This window comes from Saccostrea echinata, unplaced genomic scaffold (genome assembly GCF_033153115.1).
Source record: "Saccostrea echinata isolate AGI-Se365-2 ecotype Australia unplaced genomic scaffold, CSIRO_AGI_Sech_v1 ptg000028l, whole genome shotgun sequence".
NCBI lineage: Eukaryota > Metazoa > Mollusca > Bivalvia > Ostreida > Ostreidae > Saccostrea > Saccostrea echinata.
The window spans coordinates 12059283-12083893 of NW_026889777.1; the positions used below are offsets into that span (position 1 = coordinate 12059283).

The 24611-nt window shown below is 31.6% G+C and overlaps 2 protein-coding genes across 3 annotated transcripts in view; one reads left to right on the forward strand and one right to left on the reverse strand.

Moving 5' to 3' along the window:
* The first annotated feature begins 310 nt into the window (after positions 1-310).
* LOC133193878 (mucin-5AC-like) lies at positions 311-4298 on the forward strand. Its single transcript, XM_061329794.1, has 5 exons — positions 311-524; positions 1284-1415; positions 1774-1939; positions 2187-2460; positions 3899-4298. Exons 1-5 carry the CDS (start codon positions 311-313, stop codon positions 4262-4264), a joined length of 1152 nt encoding a protein of 383 aa, XP_061185778.1. The 3' UTR covers positions 4265-4298.
* A 1698-nt stretch (positions 4299-5996) lies between these two features.
* The window catches only part of LOC133193760 (uncharacterized), a 35968-nt gene continuing 17353 nt past the window's right edge, over positions 5997-24611 (reverse strand). Inside the window, exons 1-3 of one of the 2 annotated variants that reach the window (XM_061329692.1) lie at positions 13436-13805; positions 7193-7305; positions 5997-6277 (exon numbers count right to left, since the gene is read on the reverse strand). In XM_061329692.1, the coding sequence (XP_061185676.1) occupies positions 6026-6277; positions 7193-7305; positions 13436-13490 (420 nt within the window). In that variant the 5' untranslated portion in view covers positions 13491-13805 and the 3' untranslated portion in view covers positions 5997-6025. Of the gene's footprint in view, positions 6278-7192; positions 7306-13435; positions 13806-24611 lie in introns of those variants that run through there. The other variant, XM_061329691.1, reaches the window with a different exon arrangement.

Sequence of the window (24611 nt, forward strand, 5' to 3'; positions counted from 1 at the left end):
GATATCATATATCAGAAGCTAAAATAACCTGAATCAAACTTTTAAAAAATACCAAATGTCTTATTTGTGGTTAGGTTGTCCCCAAATGGTCGGTCTTGAAAAACACTGCATGCAATATTTCAAAAAAAGTGGCCTAATTAGGGATGATTAATGTTCAACCAATGTCGCTTTAGTTTTGCAACTTGGTATTTTTTTTCAATAAAGTTATAAAAGTAATGCATAAAATAGCATCCAACTTTTACCGCCAGTTCCTTTCATTACGTCATAATAATTTGACGTTGATCAACGTTGATTTCACTAACTTGAAAATATGGACGATTACCACTTGTGGACCTTGATTATAACGTTGTTTATTACCTTTACAATTGTCTCTGGTACCACGCCGACATTTTATATGGTTAACAATGACGGAAGTTGTTCAAACTCATCTTTAAATGGGATTTCCAGTGGTAAAATCATTTCACAAAATGATTCTACTTACCCTAATGGTACAAACTGCAAAGTGACATGGACTTCAGCTCCAGGTAAATTGACGTTCAGTTAACATATTTTATTTGTTGTTCGAAATCAGGTGTAGATAATTTTCAATCCAGATGTCATTGTGGAAAGATGCATATGTAGTCAAAAGATACAGATTTATTGTTTGAATAACCAAGGAATTTTTTTTTCTATGTTAATTTCAATAAATTAGAATTTTTATGACTGTATCGCCATTAAAAATTGCAGATACAGATACATATAATTAAGAGCGTCCCTCCTTGCCTGTCTAACTGTCTGTTTATTTATTACGTGCAACAATGTTGCCGTCTCATTTTTATGTCCCCGCCAAGAAATTGCCGGGGCATATAATTATAGTGGTACCCCTTTCCGTCCGTCATTCCGTCATGTTACTTTCTTTGTAAGTGATCACCATTTGACGCAGAATGAGTATGCTGTGGTATAGATAAAGAATGTAGCAGTATATTCCATTTTTGTGTCATTTCCACCCATGGTTATTTTTACACACTTGGGAACTTCACATTTTTAAAACATTTTCAACGGGGGCATTCGTGTCATACTGACTCATCTATTATGACCTCATGAATGACTTTGACCTGCGAGTTTGACCTGCTTTTGTCAGTTTAACTTTAACCTTGGCCATGAGCTGCCATACGGGGGAATCAGTGTTTCACAAACACACCTTTGTTTTTTAGACGGAAATCGTTCAAGTCTACATCATTGCAGCTTAACTGTGTACATAGTATAAAACTTAGTTAATTAAAAACCTTCTTCCTTCATTATAGGTTCCAAGGCCCTAGTCATTGTGACCCTTGACCTGGCTGACGCTGTTAATGACACATGTGTAGATCGTTTGGAAATCAACGGAACGGCAACGATGTCCAACTCAAACCAGACACTTTGTGGAAACGGATATGGTACCATTACAATTTTTTTTTACCATTATCAACAAAGCTGTAGAAAAATCTCTTCGAAATGATATATATTGCACGTTCCAAATTATACATTGTACGTGTGAACCTCGGTATCTCGAATTTCGATATATCTCTTCTACCATGGAAATGTCAAAGTTAGTTGGTTATCTCAACCACTTTTTTCTTGATGTATTTTAACCTCAGTTTCCGAATCGTCAGATATTTCGGAAATTTTTATCCGCCCATCGAGTTTGAAATAACGAGGTTTCAAATATTTCGAGAAATTTTTTTTCCTCTAAATTATAAATCTTCTTGTTAAGATCAGTTTAAATACTAGTAGCTTATTTGTGAATGTCTACAGGAACTAATCAATTGTTCGAATTTGACGACACCCCCATTACGCTTTCCTTTGTGACACAAGCCAGTAAAACATACAATGGTCAGGGTTTTAGCATAGTCGTAACAGCATTCACAGAGAAATCAGGCGCAAACTGCTCGGGATCCGAGTTCCTCTGCGACACCAACAGGTACATTCTACTCGATAGATATTGATAGGTAGAGACTTATTCAGATCCATATACACTGTCATTTATTCCTGATATCTGAAAATATGAGTTCTTTCTGACAAAGTTCAGTAAATCAAAAGTAAAGATTCGTATGAAAATAATCTGTATTTTCCAAAATACATTTTTTGAGAGGGGGCCATATATTGAATGTTTTACCGGTTTACATTTGTTTGTTTCACATTTGTCTACTCATTATGTATCAATATAGGTGCATAAATACTTTCCTTGAGTGTGAAGGAGAACAAAATTGTGTGGATAATGCAGACGAAGGCTCTTGTTCAAGTACAACCGGTGCAACAACAGCAACACCAACACAGTCCTCCTCAAATATCTCCTCAAATTCAACTGGGACGACAACCTCTTCTACTGTAAACGTCACGTCTTCAAACCAATCAACAACACAGAGTTACTTAAGCTCCTCCTCCAATTCAACTGTCCAATCAATGATAATAACTGCAACCACTCAGAAGTCGGGAGAAACGGTTGTATACAGTTTTAAAATACATATACATTTATTTTAGTTACGACAAAAACGTACGTGTTTATTTATACATGTATTATAATAATTTAATTCTGGTTGTATTCTATCCTCTGATTGGTTAATATCCAAAAAAGAACACAGGTTAAATTTGTATAACCTCTTTTGGTATGGGGACACGCTCCCTGACAACCAGCTGAATCATCGGTATCCATGTAATCCTCTCATTTCAGTCCTTGGGGTTCATGGAAATACATGTATATGGAGAAAACGAACAGTATTCAAGCTCAAAAGTCCATTAAACATTACAAAATAGGTGCAGAGCAAACACGGACCTTCAAAACATCAGAGGTGGGATCAGGTGCCATGGAAGAGTGAGCATCCCCTCTCGACCGGTCACACTCGCCGTGTGCTCCTTGTCATAATCGGGAAATAACGGAAAAATCCATCGACAATTCAGTGTGTAAATAATGGCCCAACAATTAGTATAAAAAACGTCAGTCAGCATTTGACTCAATGATAAATTGTATTTGCTGACAAGGTCATTGTATAGACCATAGAACTTACGAAATGATGACTTTAAACGAGACTGCTGATATTCTTGTTTCATCAACTTGTTTGTCAATAATTTACCTCGTTTTAGAAATTGCACATGCGTAGAGCATGCTCTTGTGTATCGAATCAACTGAGAGATATAAACCCCGTATGCAGGTGATGAAGGTATATTGCTGCATAAGTAAGGGAAGTTGACGATTGAAAAGTTAAAGTCATCACGATTATCATGTGGAAAATTCCACATTTAATAAACCTTTAACTTCAAACAGTAACTCGATCTACCACATATAAACAACAACATGGCTGCAAGGCCTGTGTATCAATTTCTGGATCCCCTCACTTCCGTTGCTACGATTGTATTATTGAGCGGCATAATTTGAACTAATAAAAAGCAATGAAATTCTACACTCACATTTGTTTCATGATTTAAAAAATAAATTATAAGGGCTCTAATTTTTGGCCAAGTTATTCGAGTATAACCTGTTTTTGGTAAGTTTACACTGTTTTATAATCCGCTTCACGGATTATAAATTAAAGCGTAAACTGAACTAAACCAGGTTATACTCGAATAACTTGGCCAAGTCTGAAGAATTAGGGTCATTTCTAAAGTACAGTTTTGTTGAGATATTCATTTTAATGAAATTTGGAACTTCCATATAATCTCAGTTTTCAATTAAGTTGTATGCGTGACATACATACATTCATTACACTTAAATATATCTAAAGACTCCAAATAAATAATTAAAACAAAACAGTATAAACAGTATTTGACACTATTACATATGTATGTGAAGAGTTTGTAGTTCATTCCTTAACTTTTTTCTCGAAATAATAAATAATAATTATTATCATGAATGAAAATAACGTCATTACTTCTCATTTTACAGCCCGCCTTCTCTGGTCTTGGAGAAAAGGCAGTACTAGTAATCATCATTCTGTCATCAGCATTGGTCGTTACAATTATCATCACCGCAATCGTTTACAAGGTTTGGTGTACGAAAAACGTTGTTCGCCCTGTTCTCGAAGTAAACGAGGCTCCAACAACATCTTTTAAGCCAAAACCAGCTCCTAAATCGGATCCTAAACCAGCTCCTGAGCCGACTCCTAAACCAGCTCCTGAACCGACTCCTAAACCGGCTTCTAAGCCGGTACCCCGGAAAGCCCCGCCAAGTGAGTCAACCAAAACAAAACCAAGCCCTCCAAAGAAAGCCCCACCCCAAAAGGGCAAGAGCTTGAAGAAAGATGCCTGGTAAACAGTAATTTTGCTCATTAAAATTTTTTCCTAAAGTTTTCTTTCTTTTTTAATTCGTTTTCTGGTAAAGAATAATATACATCAATGCATTAGATTTAATTGTAAATATGTTTACTATTAATAAGATATCGAAATGATGATAACAAAGTATGTATTATCAATAAAGCTAATTTGTTCTGGTCCCTATAAGGCAAAGTGAGAACAAGATGTGTTTGTGAAACATTGATGCCCCCTTATGGCAACTTATAGCAAAGGTTATACTTTCTCAAATGCAAACTAAATATGTTGGTACCCAAAGTAATGTCTTGTCTCGAGAAATATACCTGTGAAATATGAAAGCCCTAGCAGCAACCATTGAAAAAATATGGAAAAGGTTAAAAGTTTTTCAAAAGTAAGTCAAACATCAAGGTCAAATGGTCATAATTAATGGTGTCCAAGGAAAGGCCTTTAACCTTGGCTATAACTTTTGAACAGTATGAGCTAGGGCTTTCATGCTTCACATATGTAATCTTTGTGACAAGAACTTCCTTTGGATAACAAGAACTTTGACCTTGATCTTGGAGTTGACATTCTTTTGGAAAACATTAACTTTGGCCATTACTTTTAAAAAGTTGCTTCTAGGGCTTTCATACTTTACATAAGTAATCCATGTGATAAGATCTTACTTTGGATACTAACAACTTTGACCTTTTGTTCTTGACCGTGGAGTTGACCTTCTTTTGAAAAACTTTAACCTTGGTCATTACTTTTGAACAGTTGGTGCTAGGGCTTTCACACTTCACATTTGTAATCCTTGTGACAAGACTTTACTCTGGATACCATCAACTTTCACCTTTTGATCTTGACCTTGGAGTTTGACCTACATTTGAAAAACTTTAACCTTGGCCATAACTTTTGAATGGTTGGTGCTAGGGCTTTTATATTTAACATGTGTATTTCTTGTGCGAAGGCTTTTCTTTGGGCACCATTAGTTTTGACCGTGACCTTAACTTTTCAATGGTTGCGCTAGGGCTTTCATATTTCACAGGTATATTCTTCGAGACAAGACCTTACATTGGGTACCAACATATTTGATTTGCATTTGAGAAAGTTTATCCTTCGCTATAAGTTGCCATACTGGGGCAGCAGTGTTTCACAAACACATCTTGTTTTCTATTGGAAAATAAAACACAAAAAACCCAAACAAAACCCCACATTTGAATTAATTAAGTAACCATGACATTAGGTTAGCTAAGCTACTGTTCTGTTTCCACATCATCGTCCGAAATACGTTTTTGATTTGCTATTTCTTTCTTTATTCACAATTATCTAAATTCTAGGAATGTAATAATGTATTGTGGATATTAGCTGAATTAAGAAAAATCATTATCTTTGTTATTTGAAATAAGTAACACAGATCTACCGAACAAGTGCAATATCATACAAGCGAAAATCAAAATTTACTCTCATATTGATCAGTTTAACGTTAGTAGCTGCTGCAATGGCTTTTCCATTAATTGTAACTTACCCAAAGGATGATACAGGGATTCTCACCCTTTGACTTCCTCGTCCGTGTTCACACTTTATAAGCAACATACACGCGGAATGTAAATATACGTATTCAAAGTATAAATAATTATATAAAACATAATTTATATATATGTAACAAAGGTTTATGAACATGTGTTTAATATAATTTGCTTGTTTTTTGTGTCAGCAGTCTTACGCAGTCCACCAAAAAAGACAAGAGTTGATTCAAAAACTTAAAAGTATAATAAGCATTTCAAGTCACATAACACCATAAAATGAATATGACAATTAAATATAACATATTTGATGACGTCAATACGCGTGGCCCCGTATTACATAGGTCACTATCACGACAACAGTTCTTTGTTACACATCCACGTGATCCATGAAGTTCGGAAGAACAGTTTTTGAAATCATTTTTGGGAAGACAGTTCCATGCGCAACCCCTCACTGTAGAATCATAAATTCTGTTATCCATTGTACTGTACATAGAGTAGTAAACTTTCTGAAATGTACAAATAAAAATTTATATCAATTCATGAAACTATTCTTTCAAATTAAAGCAGTTATAAAATTAATTATTTTCTTCTTCATCTTTCATCAATTTAGAAAAAAAAAACACTCTAACTATAAGATACTATAAAATTACCTTGAGTATAATAGAAACATATTTTTGAACTTACACTGGCAAAAACTAAGACTTTTTAAATATCATCATAATCAGAATAGTGACAAGATAATTAAGGAATGAATGTAATAGCTAGTAGACCCAAATTATATTGTATAACTTGAGTTGGGTCAGTCTATGCTTTATAAACCGCAAAGCGGTTTATAAAAATGCGTAAACTGTTCCAACCTAGGTTATAACTGTCCAGTATAACTTGGGTAGCTATTAAATTCATTCCTGACAATTAATTTTCTATCATTAAGTGTAGAAAATAAGACAATTTCTCCTTCAAAAATGCCTTCAAATTGTACATATTTTAAATGTAATAACATCAAGCGGACTGATACGTGTTTGACGTAAGTCATTGTGACGTAGAGAACACAGGTTATACGATATAAACTAATTTTTTATCCAATGAGATGACGCGTTACAACCAAAATTAAATTATTCATTATTATGAAGGGGAATTATTACTTCACAGTAACCTGGAGATATTGCCCGAAACTAGTCAATTTACCACTTCACATTTATCTAGCGATATTGCCCGGCAGTGCACAGTTAAATTATTAGTACAATACTATAATTATATATATATATATATATATATATATATATATATATATATATATATATATATATATATATATATATATATATATATATATATATATATATATAAAATGACTATATTGTTGACTGGATTCTGGGTTACCTGACAATACTGCCAGGGTGAGCCCTGTTTTTAAACCTTACCTGACAATACTGTCCCGGTGAGCACTCTTTTTTCACAGCTTTGTAATTTTCACTGGGATCTAAGTCACAGTTCTTTGAAATACAGTGCCAACACTTTAAACCCAACGAGATCCCTGTAAATTGTATAGATAACTGTGTAAATAATGAAAACAAGAGGCACAAGGACCCGAGTATATATAGTATGTGTAATTTACATTAGTGTGTTGCACTCCTGACATCCGATATGCATTTTATTTATCATTGTTTTAATATTATTATGAACAATAACCCATTCAAAGTTTGTAAATCAGTTCGTCGTTTTGATATTTTGTATAATTTACAGCAAGTTTTTCATATTTTCAAGACTCCAAAATATGATTATTTGCAATGTGTAATATATATACATTGTAGAAAAAATATACATGTTTGTTAAGTGATGAAACTATTCTCTGAACTGACTGTAAAATGTATAAATAATATATCTGTATAAATTAAATGTTTTGAACATCAAACAGTATCAAACATTTTTTATCCAATTTATTTGTTAGTAAAAATAGATAAAGATCATTAATAATTTTAAAACAGTTTTGTTGCAATCCTGACTACAGTAAAAATTAAAATTAAAACCATAGAATACAAAAATTCATAAAGCTTTGGCAACATCAAGTGGTAAGGATATTGCGCAATATTTATAGTCCAATACTTCATGGTTAAAACACATAAAAGTATTCAAACTTGGCTTTATATCTTGAATTATTAAGAAGAGATTGGGCTTTCATATTTGATATGTACAGTACCTGTGACAAAACCTTTAAAAATCTATGCTATGATTTTTTACCCAATGACCTTAAAGTTTGACCTACTTTTTAAAAAAATTAACATTACCTTAATTTGGTCATTAAATTTAAAGGAGAAAAGGAAAGGCTTTCATATTACACAAATACATTTCCTGTGACAAGACCTTTCCAAATATATTATGGCTTTTGACCCTGTGACCTTGAAGTTTGAACTACTTTTCAGAAAGTTTAATCTTTGCTTATAACATTTGATGAAGAAGAAATGGGGCTTTCATATTTGACATGTACATTACTGTGGAATACCTTTCCAAATATGCTAGAATTTTTTACCCCTTGACCTTGAAGTTTAACCAAGACAGTTACAATATGCCATAAATAATGGCATCCCATCCACAAAGACACCGAAAGCAGGGGGCCACAATTCTTTGAATTTGCTTGTTTCAGCTCTGTATTTTGTTACATTTAGTTGTAACTGTACCCGTTAATTTTTCCGAACTGTACATCAAAAGAGTGTGTATCATAATAATCAAGGAATATCGAAGTTAAAGATTTCTTCGTGCACCTTTTCTAACTTTGCCAAGTTAGGACGCGGAGCAGAAAAGATCAATTTTCCAACTTAAGACGAAGAGCAGAAGGTAGAAGAATAAATCACGTCTTGTGTACAGAAAAAAATCGAAGACATGTAGGTTTCAGCGATTTACTTTTATACTCTATGGTAAATAAATTAGCTTGAAAGAAAAAAAAAACTAACAGAGATAAATATTAGAAAAGCTGTAAGACATTCGATCGAAACGACGAGAGAAATCTTGTATACCATTGTAAAAAATTTACCAAACCTTAGGAACTATTTGCCATGGTGACTTAAACGGAAGTTAATCCTGCTTAACAATATTATAATACTTTAGCTAGCAAACATGGCGAATGTCTATTATCTATAGGAAACCATAATTACTCTCTTAGAACCATTACTTATAACCATCCGCTGATAATTAATTTCCTTTTACGACGTTTATTACCAGAGAGGTTTCATTATTAAGATTTATGGATCTTTTGTGCGTTTTAAAATAAAGTCAGATAACGTGTCTGTTTAATTTTATCAAATCCATCTATCAAACCCTGGACACTAATTGGATATGGTGCAGTCATGGACATTCACAGTTAATGTTTTGCTCTTTTTTCCATCATTATTTAAACAAATATGCACGATTTCTTAAAACTTATTTTCTTTCATTCCACGATGTTAACCTTATATGCAGTCATTAATCTATATGCAGATACATTAAAACTCGGTTATAGCGAAGTCGATGGGACTGTAAATTTACGTGACTGTATTCATAATTCGTTTCATCCGTAGAACGAATTAGTTAAACTTAAAGTATATACATATATAATGTATAGCAATTTCGCAATATAGATTTTTTTCCCTTCAAGTACATACATATATGACTACCAAATGTATTTATAGAAGTATATATAATGTATATTAAAAACAATAGTTACCTAAGATTTTTCAAGTTTTCGGATGAATTAAATTTCAATAATAAATACTTAGAAAATTAATGTCAGTTTAGGCGATATTTTTTCTCAACCAAAAATAAAAATAAAAAAAATTCAGCAATATGTTTTCTTTTTTAAGTATTAGTAAGTGTATGTCTTTATCTTTTTGATTAAGAAACATTTTCTTTTTTCATTAATTCAGACTGATTTTTTTTAAATTGCAAAGGTTAATGAAATATAGAATTGAATAATATAGGCAAAAAATAAATAAATAAATAAGACACGAAACAATTTCTTTAAATTTGTGTTATTTTCATATTAAGATTGATAAAAGGATAGTTAGAAAGACCATAAAATATTATGCTTCTTTGAAACAGAAATCCACTCTGCTGTATAATTAAGTTTTTACTTCTCTGTCACAAATAAAATTTTTTTTCTCTCTATAATTAGTTGTGGAAAGATAAACAATGTGCCATATCACATCGGTTGGTCTTTAAAACAGATAATCCGTGTTTGGTACAAGTTAATTCTGGACATTAAATAGTCCGTCGCATTAACCTTTTCAAATTCTGTAATGTTCAAAGATCACACATTAGAATCAATCATTCAGTTCTGCTCTTTTAATTGATCATTCAAGGACATTTTTAATATCAGGTTGCAGGGAAACGAAATTTTCATCCTTGAATCTTTAACACGTCTGTAATCAATACTTGGATGCAATGTTTCTTGCTTTACTAAAGTAAACACTGCGCGGAGGTCGGTTTTCCTGTTTGCACTACGTCTTGTGATTACTGCTAGGCTCTCATGCAATGCTCATCATCAGCCTGTTTAAAAGTTTCTTGAAAAATTCTTATTTTTTCCCCTTTTATCCAAGTCACAGCAAACTTAAATCACATTTAATAATCAATCTGTTTGATCTCAAACATTTGCATAAGGAGTGAAAGGCATGCTGTGCTGTTGTTTGCTTACGCAATGTATAATCAAATTTGTGTATGTTCATTAAGACTCTAGACGATTCCCTATCGACCTTAAAGACTGTTACTGCATCATTTCCTTGTGCAGGAATTACGACACAGATTAACTTTTTGAATCACACTTAAGATTTATTTCTTTCTTTGAAGCATACATGTATACAAAGAAGCAAGATAAAATCTCTGTTATTGTTACCGTCATTTCCCAAGCCATTCTTTTTCTTCAGAACATTCTGCTTTACTGCGTTTTTGTTGCCGAATGACCATAAAATCTACAGACGTACACGTGCTTGTAGAATATTAAACTCCCTACTTCTCTAAATACTTGAGATAAAACATAAGTAAAAATCGACCATCTCAGAATATGACTTTGGCAATGTGGAATACATGTATATTTTTCATATTTAAAATGATTTTACTTCTACACGCAATACAAACATCCGAGATACATGTATCTTAGGGTTAGTCAGGGTATTAACATGATTAACGTTAACTGGGAACGCAAATGACGAAATATGATTCTACATGTTCTTCAGCATTTTGCATGCAACAAATTGTTGATATCAAGTACGTACTATAGTCATTAGAAAATCATTAAAAGCAAATATATACTGTATATAGAATTCTCATCTTAGCAGTGTGTACCAAAAATCTCAACCAAACCAGTAATTACATACAAAATTTATTTTCTCAAAGAATTCAAATGAGTACGCTGTAAAGGCATCGATATTCATTTTAAAAGTTTTTTGCAGGGATAGTCGTTATTCAAAAGCAATTGATAGTTTTTGATTGATTTATTAATTACGTCAAAAGCCCATTTTGAATGAATTATTCGTCATATTCGTGACTTGATTAAACTTTTGTGTGCAATTAAAAATAGTTTTAATGAAATGGCAAGTTTTCTTGAGTGCTGAGAAAGATAATATAATGAATGCAACCAAGTATAAAAATGATGGCAAGTTATCTTGAGCAGATATTTGTATCAAAAAATAAATAACATTTTAAAATTTTCTTTCAAATCATGGTATTGATTTGAACACATTTTATAGTATAAATATTATACATATGGTTTGAACATAAGTTCCAGCAGCTTACGAGGTTCTCACCATAACTAGCTACAATTGCCAATGTCTATAGAAAAAAAAACTTGAATGTACGAAGAGGTTTGTTTTATATAAACATTTATTACATGTTAAATATATAACTGATTAGAGTTCCGGTGTTACGCTGTACATAATGTTAAAATAAATGTACCAGAATCTTATATATATATATATATATATATATATATATATATATATATATATATATATATATATATATATATATATATATATATATATATATTGATATATATATATATTGATATATTGATATAATGAAGAGAAAAGGATAAAAAAAAAGTGTTCCTAAATTTATTTTTGTGAATTCTGCTACCGCATAATTCTTTTCATTTAACATTACAGTATCAAAGAGATCAGATTACCCATATACATTGCTTTAGAACTAAAAGAGTTATGGAAATATTACGAAGTTCAAAGTAAACAATTTTTTTGAAATTATTTACATAGAGAGTGACTGTGATTTCTGAAACTTCTCTGATGTTTTTCACACCTCTTAGCGAACTTTTCAACTTGGCATTGAATGTTATTAAAAAGAAGCACTCAAAATATCTTCTTACAGAATTGGAATAAACGTTGAACAAAGGAACTAAGGAGCTTTGAATTCTGTTCTATGTTTATCGGATTGAGTACGGATTAAGTATACGTGAATATAAACCGTAATGACTTGAAATTGAAAGGTACGTGTATTAATAGGCAATTTATTTCCAAAAATCCATTATGGTTTGGTTTGAATGCACGTCGAAATGATTTCTTTCGATATTGATAGTTCTTGTACAGATATGAGCGCCGTGAGAAATGCAGTAATTATTAACTGTTTGACATGCAGGGGTAAAAATCACTCTAAAGAAAGGCAAGTCAAAATAGAAATCATTAACATCCTGTATGACTTGCTGATAAAAAAAAAGATTGTCAGAGAGGCAATAATCGATTATCAAAACAGATTATAATGCACACATGGTTTTTTAAAATGACTTCACTACTTTCGGAACTCTTTATTGCAAACCGCAGTAGATGAGAGAAAATTAGCAGTAATCCAAAGACTACTGTTCTCATTTGTATCAATACTTACAGGTTTTAATTTGGCAAACTTCTTAAAAAGTAATTATAGGCCAGTTCATTGCTTTTAAACCAAAGGAAAAAATAATCTGCTAGTAGAGGTGATTAAATCAAGTTCAATTGATTCCACTGAAACCATCCCGATACATGATGGTATATGCATGAGGAACAAAATGTATCAAAACATTTAATGATATCTCAATCGTTAGAGGTAGGTATTATATATAATATAAATATATAGAGGATCTCCCATAATTTGTGGTTGAATATTTTTTATCCAACTAGTTGTGTATTTTTATCCCCTCGCCAAGGCTCGGGAATAGAAACCACAACTCGTTGGATAAAAAAAATCATATTCAACCACAAACCATGTAAGATCTTATATATATTTGACAACTTCATTTATAAAAAGATTATAGGAGAGCAGACATATAATTATAAGTAATATAATAATATCAGAAAAGGTGTACACACGTAACAAAGAGAGAAAAGTCAATATTATACTGTGTCTTATGATTTAGGAACATTGCCAATTAATGGATATGTTGTAAGTTGCATGCATTATTCTTTAAAAGGTCGAAAAAGTAATAGTAGGTTAAATCATATACATACGAATCTTGAAATTCTAATCTCAAGTAAGGTCTAAGCAAGGTAAGAAAAGTCATATTTATACGACTCATTACGCATAAATATATCGTTGATGCTAAATTCTCGGTCAGAATCATGTCCATAAATGTAAAAATTTAGATAGCTGCTTACAAGTAAGATAGATATGAAGATTAAAGAAAAATAGTTCTGAAAGATTGTTATGATACGTACCTGATACATGCAAGAAAATCCAGAAGGTCAGAAAATGCTTATAAAATCGCACCATTTTACATTTCTAATGCCATTTTCCCTCGTGCACAGCTTTAAACTTAATGAATTTCCCCTTCTTCAGAATTTACAGTTCTAAATTTAATTTTTTCTGGCATCGCTTAAATAAACAATCACGTCTAAATATTTGTTTACTTTTCAGAAAAAATAATCATTTCCCAATAACCTTATCACCGAGTTTTCATCAGAAATTATTCGCTAAAGACTAATTGTAGGCATTCCGAATCCTATTAAACGTTCTACAAATCCCACCTTCTCGCTGATAACCGCTTTTAATAGTGAAAACAAAACAAGATACAACCCAGGCTTATGAAAATGGATTATTAAAGCATTGATCCTTCCAGAGCATTTTGTGCACTAATCTTTCACTGCGTTTATGATGCCTTTTCTAAAATAAGATGATTCGATCCTCTGTACGTTTCACATCAACGCATATTTTTGTCCGATAACTAAAGTGAATACATGAGCTATCTTCATTAGCTTCACAAATATATTTTTGATTTTTCCAAGAATCATTTATCGTCCTTTAGTGTCTATAGTCAAAATATGCAATAATATCTCTTTTAAAATGTGAAAAAAATTATGTAATAAATTGCATCATGCATTGTTCCTAACATAATGAAATTTACTATCTATATACAACTATAGGAATGCTGAAATTGATTGTTTGATCGATAACACTAGGGTCTTTAAAATTGAAAAGATATTGAAAGAAGCTTTTTATTGCCATGAGTCATTTAGAGAGTTAAAAAGATACACCAATAAGCCGTTTGAGATGGATTTCCCAAATTATTGTGTTAAATCTATTAAAAGTTTTGTATATATTGATATGAAAGAGAGTGGCATAAAAAAAAATCGGATTTTAGAAACCTTTTTATATTATTTTCGTAAACCTTTTCGTCAAAAATATAATTTATTTAACAAAATATAATATAGTATATAAGGCTTTATAATGAAATTTCATGTCAGGATTTCCAGTATAACATTTTCTTATGATTCATTAAACAATTAATAATGAATAAATCCATATTGTTTCAATATTCAATTCATTTTTAAAATTTTTGTCATTTTGAATACGTTTTGACTTTCTGTTAAAATGACAATGCCCAAATAATAAATCGATATAAATATCATAACATTGGCATTTTACTGATTTTGCATCATTCAACAATCTAATTAAAATCAGACGTCTCATAGATCCGCGCCGTAACTCTGCGTTCCCAAACAAAGTTTCTAAGGCGCGGATCTAAGAAGTCTGATTTTAAATCAGATTGCATTACTCGAGTAACTCATTTAAAAAATTAAATGGATTTAATTATACAATTATATAATCAATCCTTTATCCTTAGGGGACAAAATTCCCCTGTTTCTAAATCTAGAATTATCTTCCACTTAACAAAGCCAGCACTAGTGTAAACATGTGCCCATATTTTGGTGCCTTTAATTATGACATCTTTACGACCGAGGAGAAGGCATGTTTGAAGTGTGTTATCGCGCAACAGTTTTAGCTGCTTTATTTCATATTGTTAAACATGAAAAATGTCATAAAATAAGCATAACTTTAGCTACAGTACATATCTATCTTCAAAAGTTGTTTTATCCTTTCGATGAAGAATTTTAAACCGGTGTGTATGAGTAATTTATAGCATTCTTCGCCAATTAAACAATAAGTGAATTTCTTTTTGTATGAATATTTGTTAATTTCTTACAGTTTCAATTCCTCTACTCTACCAGAGCCTCTCATACATTCAATAAAGATATCACTGCATAGAGAAATTGAGAATTTATTAAAAATACATTTTTTCTCTCAGAATAAGTGGAAGTATTTGTGCCCCGACTATACAACAGATATATAAGCGTTTCATTTTTCCTGCTGAGACCGCATTTGCTGTCTATGTTTAACAATCCAATAGTTTTACAATTATATGAAGCAGACAAAACAAGACATGATTGTGAAACACTGATGCCCCCATATGGCAGCTTATGGCGTTTCAAACTCCAAGGTCAAGGTCAATAGATCAAAAATGTCGTTACCCGAAGAAAGGACTTGTGTCAATGAATATACCTGATAAATATGAGAGCCCAAGAACCAACCATTCAAAAGTTATGGTCAAGGTTAATGTTTTCTAAGAGTGGATAAGACTCAAAGGTCAAGGTCAAAGGGTAATAAGAAATATAAATGCAAAATATAAAAGCACTAGCACCAAATGTTCAAAATTAAAGGCGAAGGTTAAAGTTTTTCAAAAGTAGATCAAACTCCAAGGTCAAGGTCAAAAGGTCAAACTTGTTGGTATTCAAAGCAAGGTTTTGTTACAAAGAAATTTCCTGTGAAATTTGAAAGCCCTAGTACTATTTGTTCAAAAGTTTTGGCCAAAGTTTTTTTAAAAGTTGGTCAAATTCTAAGGTCAAGACCAAAAGTTCAAAAATATTAACACCCGTGGAAGTTCTTGTCACGATGGATACACATGTGAAATATGAAAGTCTTAGCACCAACTGTTCAAAAGTTAAGGCCAAGGTTTAAAATGGGTAAATTTTTGAAAAAAGTGGGCCAAACTCCAAGGTCAAGAGGTCAAATATGTTGGTACCTAGTCACAAGGCATGTGAAATTTGAAAGCCATAGCTCTAACCCATCAAAAGTCATGGGAAGGTTAAAGTTTTTGCGGACAAACAGACAGCTAGACAGACAGACGGACAGGGCAAAACAATATATCCCCGAAATCATTTACCGGGGTATAAAAAATTATCAAAATGTAGGTTTATATGTTTTTCCATTATAGATTCATACCATGTAGAATAGATCATTTAACATGCTTTCGTTGTAGGTAAAGAATAAAAGGGAGAGATATTAATAACAGTCAAAATCTTTCAAGTCTTACAGATGCAGTTTATCGATCCTATAAGTATGGGAATAAATCCTTACCATTTATATCTTGATTAATATAGAACTACAAACTCCTTATTTAGATGTCTGCTGTAGAACATGAAACCAATAAAACGAAAGACGAAAGCCCGAACTTTGCTGTACATATTCTCAATAAAATAAAAGGAACTTAAGTTCTGTATGGCCTCATATGTACGTAAATTTCTTTATCAATTCAGAGCAACACACGCACACGGATAGAAAATATTGAAAGTAATCATATATAATACTATATTCAAATCAATTCATCATAATTTAATTTCATATAAGTTTTTGTAGGTTCACCACAACAGAGGTCAATTCTTATTTAGTATTGTTTCCGAGGTCAAAGTTCGAGGTCAATTAAAGGTCAATTGAAACTTGGTAATTAAGACATTCCTTGATTCTTTGCCAAGGATTGCATCTAGAATTTGAATTTAGAAATGATAATCAGAATATTTAATCTTCATCAGAGGTAAATAAGTTTTACAAACAAATAGAAGGCCAATACTCACTCTAACGGATTTCCGAATTATCTCTGATTGAAGATCAAATCAGACTGGTGTATTTGAAACATTCTGATTAACCTCATTACATTTGACGATGATAATGGAAATATGTCATCTAAAATTCAGCAAAATGGATCATACCGATAAAATTAATTATTGTAGACGGATCAACACATACATGTAGTCCGCTATTAAAGTAAAGGAGGCTCATATACGATCCTTGAATCTGTTTTGCAAAGGTCAATCAGAGAAATAATCATCTTTATAACATTTTCAAGTGAAATACTAGTACTGTAATTTATTTATGGAATAAAAATAAAATATTTTTTTCAAAGTGTGAAAAGATCAAAGTGGCATTTTTTTTTTTACATACTATGAACAAATATTAAAAGTACATGACTTTGATGAATAAAATAGTATTACAAAATGTTAATCAGGTCCATAGCCCATATTAAAAAAGTCGACCTGTTGATATTGGAAATCAACACTACACTTTTTAACCCCCTGAAATCAAAACAAATTGGTCCAGCGATGCATGCATGATCACCACCTTTAACACAAGGATTATATTATACAGCTTGGCCAATCTTTAACACAAAGATTATATTGTACTCCTGGCGTTCATTTAGGACATCATTGATATCTGTCTATACTTGACAGACCACCAGTCACTGAGATTTCTAATTATTGACATTTATTTAGTAAGTAAATGTACATGTATGTCAGTTAGATGATCACCAGTCACTTTGAGATTTCTATAGAAATATTCATATTAACATTAAATTTCATGTCACTTGTAAACTGTGTCCAACCTTTTAACCATACCATATTTGACAGGTATTGTGAAAATGACAAAATAAAATCGAATGATCTTGTATTTCAAGGTGTTACCTTTATCGAACTGAGTTCTTATCAGACATGTTTTGAGTGCAATATTGATGTGGTATTTAATAATCATTAAGTAATGACAGCAAACTTGAAGTCATGTTGTCCTTCATCAACCCAACTAGCAATTGCAGGCACGTTTCTTGTATCTTGGTTATTTTTAAAACCACATTTCTTGTGTTGCCTTAAAAAACTGACAATTCATTTCGGATGATAAAACAAAGTCAACTGAACGTTTCATTCACAAATTATTTATGTCTCACAACATGCGTCTCCAGAACAAAAGTGATAAACTCTTAAAAATGTCTTTTTATCTTTTTAAATTAACAAGCACCATATCAAAATATAAAATATATTCCTTTAAAAAAGGAATCAAGAATTAGCACGTAAAATACAAAACTCAATAAAAGTAAACGAAAAAAAAAATATCACCTTAAGCTTACTAAATTGTGAAATACATATGACCTAATATATATACTCATACAAGAAATAACCATTATCTAATAGTATTCGGAGATCTGTCAAGTTAACAATACAAATTTAAAGCAGAGCAAACATGGACCCCTGAGAAAATCAGATTTGGGATTACGTGCGATGAAGAAGTAAGCATTCCCAGTCGACTTTTCAAACACACACTTTATGAGTCCTTTGTCTTTATCGGGTAAATGGAGTATTCCGTAGACAAGTCAGAGTGAAAATATTGGCCAAACAAATTATTTTATAAACGTCAGTCAATATTTGACCTAACGCATGTTTTATATGCAAACAAAGTCAATGCATATACAGAATTTGTGAATGTTGAATTTAGATGAAAAGGTGATATTCTCATACCATTTATTTGTCGGTAGTCTTCCTAAGTTTAGAAATTGTTCGTAGGCAAACTAAGCTCTTGTTTATCGAATCAACTACGACACATAAACTTCATATGCAGATAATAATGATATATTGCTACATAAATATATAAAGGGACATGGCGATAGGAAAGTTGAAGTCATCACTTTTATCTTAAAGTTCGGTTTTAATTTGCCATCAGTACACCTCTAGTAAAGCATCACAATGGAAATAAATATATCAGACTCTATGGTGTCTTTTAATTCGAATTCAGTGAGATATATCGAATCAACGTATGAATAAATGAGTATTTGGTGTAGGTTTAATTTGTTTGTTGCAATCACAAAAACCATGTACGCTGCATTTCATACACTGCAGATCACCAAATTTTTGCAAGATACCCCGGTATTCATTTTTTACCCTTTATAATCGATACAACAGTTTCACAAATTTCGATTATTGCTCTTTGTAATCTTTAATAATTCGTGAAGTTATTATCGCTATATTTGCATTCTCAATGGAGTTGATATAACTGCATATCTCTTGTGTTCTTTAATTTTGTGTATGAATACATTTGCAGTGAGTTGTAATGTCAAACCTTTAAAACTTGTTTACAGAACATTGTTAAAATATTCCACAATAAAAAGTTTTTATTATATTCTTTATTTTGAATTACTGTACATGCTTTTTAGTTTCTTCATTAAAATGTGACGAATTATGTCATTGTAGATTGAACATTTGTTTTGTTTAAATTGAGAAACCTAATCGGCTTTGATAATGTAAACTCGGTAAATTATTCTTGTACATGAACTATCTACAAAAGAGTTTATTATATCAGATGAATTTTCAAACAAAAGCCATTTTAAAAATAATTGGGCAAGATAACTAGACATCACGCACGTATTTATTTATTTATTTACAAGCAATGATTTATTTTTCTAAAATGTATTTATTTATTTATTTATTGACTTACTCATTGTGGAATTTGTACTTCAGTAACACCACAGTGTCAGATATGTAATAACATATACCACCTGAGAACTATTAACGGTAAGGTCAATCTGACATCAGGATAATGGGAAAGGTTTCAGCTTTATCTCTAATTCTTCTCTCCTCGGAGGGAGAACTTTTACAGATGATTTTCGTTACTTCGAATTGAGAGTGACTATAAAGTCAATACGAAGTTTTAAACATAACATCTAAGTACTTTAATGTTAATGTTTAAATGTCGTATTGACTTTTGCTGAATAAGAACCTTAATGTGCAAACCGTTCTCCCAGTAAATAGCACTCGTTAGGAGAACTATTTAAAATGTGCATTGTGAGTGAGTATGGATGTACGTACATCAACATAATTTCAACGATATTGACAGGTTGAAATAATTGCCTACTCCTAAAAAGTAGAAAAATGAAGGTAACGAACATTAATGAAGCTCAAAAGTCCATTGGAATAATACACAAACACGGACCGGTACCTCTAAAACACCAGAAGAGGGATCGGATGCAATGGACGAGCAATCATCCTCGTCAACTGGTTACACACGTTGTATGCTCCTTGTCATGATCGGGTAAACAAAAACCCGAACATGCTCTTGCGTATCGAATTAACTGGGAGACATAATCTCCATATGAGGTGATAATGGTATATTTCTACATATATAAGGAAAGTTGAAGATAGAAAATTAAAGTCATCGCGTTTATCAGAAAGTTTTGTTGTTAGTTTGCCATTATAGTCTTCTCTAGTAGAATATTCAAATATGAAACAGATATGTCAGACGCATATGTGGTGTCTTTTATTTCGAGTTACAAGGGATATATCAAATCAACGTAGGAATGAAAATTAATACTGTTAATTGACAATACGTTGTCAGTATGACTTATTGACGAATTCAGGGCGACATCAAAAGATTTCTTTTCATTTGATAACTTTATCTTGACAAATATGATAAGCATGATAAGCTTTTCTATCGTCAACTTCCCTTATTAATGCAGCTATATACCATTATCACCTGCGCAGTTTATATCTTCCAGTTGACTCGATAATTTTTTTTTTTTACACTTTATATACTCATTCTTCACGATGAATTAAAGACCAGGCTTTTTGACAACGTGAACAACAGCTTCTTTAATAAAAATGGAACGCAGAAATGTTTTAAGCTTGTTAATGGTCATTTACAAAATTACTTTATCAAATGAAATATGGAGATAACGAACTGTATTCAAGCTCAAAGTCCATTTACACAATACAAATCGGGAGCAGACAAACACGGACACTCTGAATTTAAAGACCTGTACTTGGAAGATGAAATCAAAAGTATGCTTGAGTTCTTCACGATCATGGACATTATCTATGCAATCTTTGGAGACCAGATTTTCCAAAAATCTCTTGGAATTCAAATTGGCTCTTAATGTGAACCTTTATTAGCTGGCCTGTTCTTGTGTTTTTATGAAGCAGAATATATTTTTAAAAACGGTATTTCTTTTTATGGTCTTAAAATCAATATATAGATATATCGATGACGTTTAAATAATTAACAGTTAATTGTATCCCAGTAAACTCGAAATAGAAGACACCATAGTCTGCAACATCTGTAACTTTTTTGCATCTTAAACTAAATGCACTAGAAACCTATTTTAAGCTTGCGTCTGTGTACGCCTTAATTTTTTGCTTAAAGAAATCCATTAAATTTTTCAGGGATCTCCTTTGTAACCAAAAAATCGGCTACAACAAAAAATTTAAATCACGGATGAAAGAATATCAGCTTTTGCATGCATTAGAGCATTATTAGAACCAATAGTCTGGGTCACCTACACGTTTGCCGCGTCCGTTCGTCCTACACTAAGTTCGAATGGTGGGTCAAACGACGCGCGAAACCTGGGCAAGAACACCAAAGAAGAAACAAATATCGTCAGCCGTACAAACAAACAACCGTGGAAAATTCAGTGGAGGTACTGTAATGCTCTGCTTGGTAGCAATTTTAAGAAAACATCTAAATTTGACGTCTAAACGGTGATTTTCAAGGACTCCTACAAAGTCTACAATCTGCTTTTGTTGTTTTATAATTTTTGCAAGTGTTTGCCTTATTTAATTTATTCAACATCATTTTGTTGTTTTTGTTATTGACATTAATGTAGGTAATCACAAACCACATTTACTTTATTTAACAACAATTTTAATTAATTTGCTAAAAAATCTGATTCGAAAACTTTGCCGAAAAGTCATCATAAAATAGTATCGAACACACTGAAAACTGTTTTGCTCGAAACTTGATGAAGGGGGGGGGGGGTATTTTTGTTTGTTTGTTTTATTGTTTAACTTCCCTCTCGAGAATTTTTCACTCATACGGAGAAGTCACCACTTTCCGGCGGAGAGCTGCAAATTTTGACCTATCCTCGGCTCTTAGGGCCATTGAGCAGTGAGGGATCTTTCTCGTGCCAGTACCTTCTGCGACACAGGACCTCGGTTTTTACGGTTTCATCCGAAGGACCGGTCTCCATGTCCCACAGTGAAGGGGGGATATATAAAAGGAGCAATTATTATTAATTTCGACAGTTTTATAACAATAACAAAATTTTATGTCATTCCCCATACATTCTACAATATCTGTAATTTATTTAAATAAAATAGTTCCGATTATATCTGGTGTTTGCAAAGACAAAATCTCCATATCCTTATCTGTAATAACAAAATTATATGGAAACTAATAGTTTACATTGCTTATCGTATCAATAACACAATATCTCCCACTAAAAAATTTAAAATCTCTTACTCACTCCCCAAAAATGAAAACATCATCCTTATGACCCTGTCATGTTTATGATAGTCGATGCCAGGAAAAGCAAAGTGTTAAACCATCTTTTCTATATACCACACCTCAATGACAATCATTCCATAAATAAATTTGGACCGTTGCATGTCTTTTTTTGAAGGACGTGGATTTGTAACAAATCAGTGAGTGGCTCTGCATAACATTCCATTTGTCTTTTGAGCTCGAATACTGTTCGTTATCTCCACATATTTCATTCTTTTCGTAAGGCAAAGATTTAACACTTTGTGATTTCAATAAAATATAAAATAGTTGAGAATTAAGTTGACGATGATTTCTTGATCAATATAATTTATTTCGTTGTCTGAAGTGTGATTAAATCAATGTTTCATGGGCTTAAGGATCTAAGTGCTATTGATATACATTCTGAAATGGACAAAATTTGAAGAAAGAACCAATTTATGACATATTTGAATTAAACCTTTATTATGTAGAGAACCCCTCGCGGTTAACTGATAACTTTTTGTTAATTAATCTTTAATTTATTTCAGGTTCATGAGCATTTTATATAAGCGAAATCTCATAAAGGAACTGTAGTATATATATACATTCAATCCATATTTAAAGGGAATGTGAAAAATAATCTTTGTCATCTCTGGTTTTATATGTTCGTTCAGTGTGAACTTCTCATAAAGGTAATTAACGAGGAGAGTTCAGCAGATGTTCTCAATAAGTTCTATTAAATAGGAAGGAAAGAACTTAGAATTTTAAAGGATTAAATATTGTATTGAGTAACCCTAAATATAGACCCAGATACACAGATTTACCTCAACGTTAAATGGTATGTTATTGAGAGGGGATTTATTTGTATACATTAATGGTGATTTGATATGAATGCATGTCAAAATAAAAATCAAAGATTCTGACAGTTTGAAATATCTAAAAGCGACAATTAACTGCTAGACTTTCTGGCAAAGAGTACTTTGTAGAAATATAGATGACCCATAGATGTAAAAACGCTAATTATTAGACTGACTTAGTGAAAATACTACCTACTCTCGACATTTTGCAGCTGGAACAAGATTGATATGCTAGAGCAACTACTAAATGTACTTTAGGAAACTTCTTAAAATTAAGTTATGTTTCATAAGTTGGTTTGATGTAGAACTGACCTTTATTTTAGTACCTCATACACACGCTAATCTCGGGTAAAGAGGAAAAAAAACTCATTAATATATAAATAAACTATGTCCAGACTATTACAAGACTATTACAAGAAAATGCGATACATTGCCAAAACTTCCACACACCTAAGATATACAGAAACATTATAATCAAGAAACTTCAAAAGAAGCTCATGACATTTTTTTTTTTTTTTTTTTTTTTTTTTTTTTTTTGGAAATAGGTCAATCTTGCGTACTGATCATATATAGAAGTTTGTTTTTTTTATCAGGTCATATGACAAAAGAATGGGATGAAGTTCACCAAATTAGGACAACGTAATTTTTTTCGTATAATAATACATTATATCTGAAAGATTTATAATACTATATATTTGTATTTTTTTGTATAATAATACATTATATCTGAAAAGATTTATAATAATTTATATTTGTAATTTTTTTTTTCATTTTATGATTCACTCTACTTAAACCTTTTTTAATCTAATACTTAAAATTTAAAATTTTGTCATTTATTCTATCAAATAAATTTATCATAAAGACATATACATATAATGCTTATGACTAGAGAAGGATAATTTAATTGTATGAATGTAAACTTTACTTACCTAAAATTTGCAGTAAAACGATGAGGGAGAGAAAACAAAACACGTGGTTATCCACCATCTTTAAAAAAAGATTATATTCCACTCTAGAGATTTGCAATTTTCAATTCAAATATTTCTCACTATTTAAAACTAAACAATCACATCGGAATTAGTTTAATGTTTTCGCAGAATCATGCTATTTTTCCATCCATTGCCTGTGATTCCTAGTTTGTAATTAGCAGCTATATGCACTAATTGTTTTCTTTGGAGATAAGTGATATATAAAACTAAAAATTTTTTACACACCAAATTTTATTCATTCGGGGATAAAAAGACTGAATACTACAGCCTCGTTGTTTCACGATAATCCTTTATCATCTATGAAGCATTTTTTCTTCTTTCCTATAACATTTCACTGATAACTTTTTCGAATAAAACTGAACACTTTTAGGTCTTCTCGA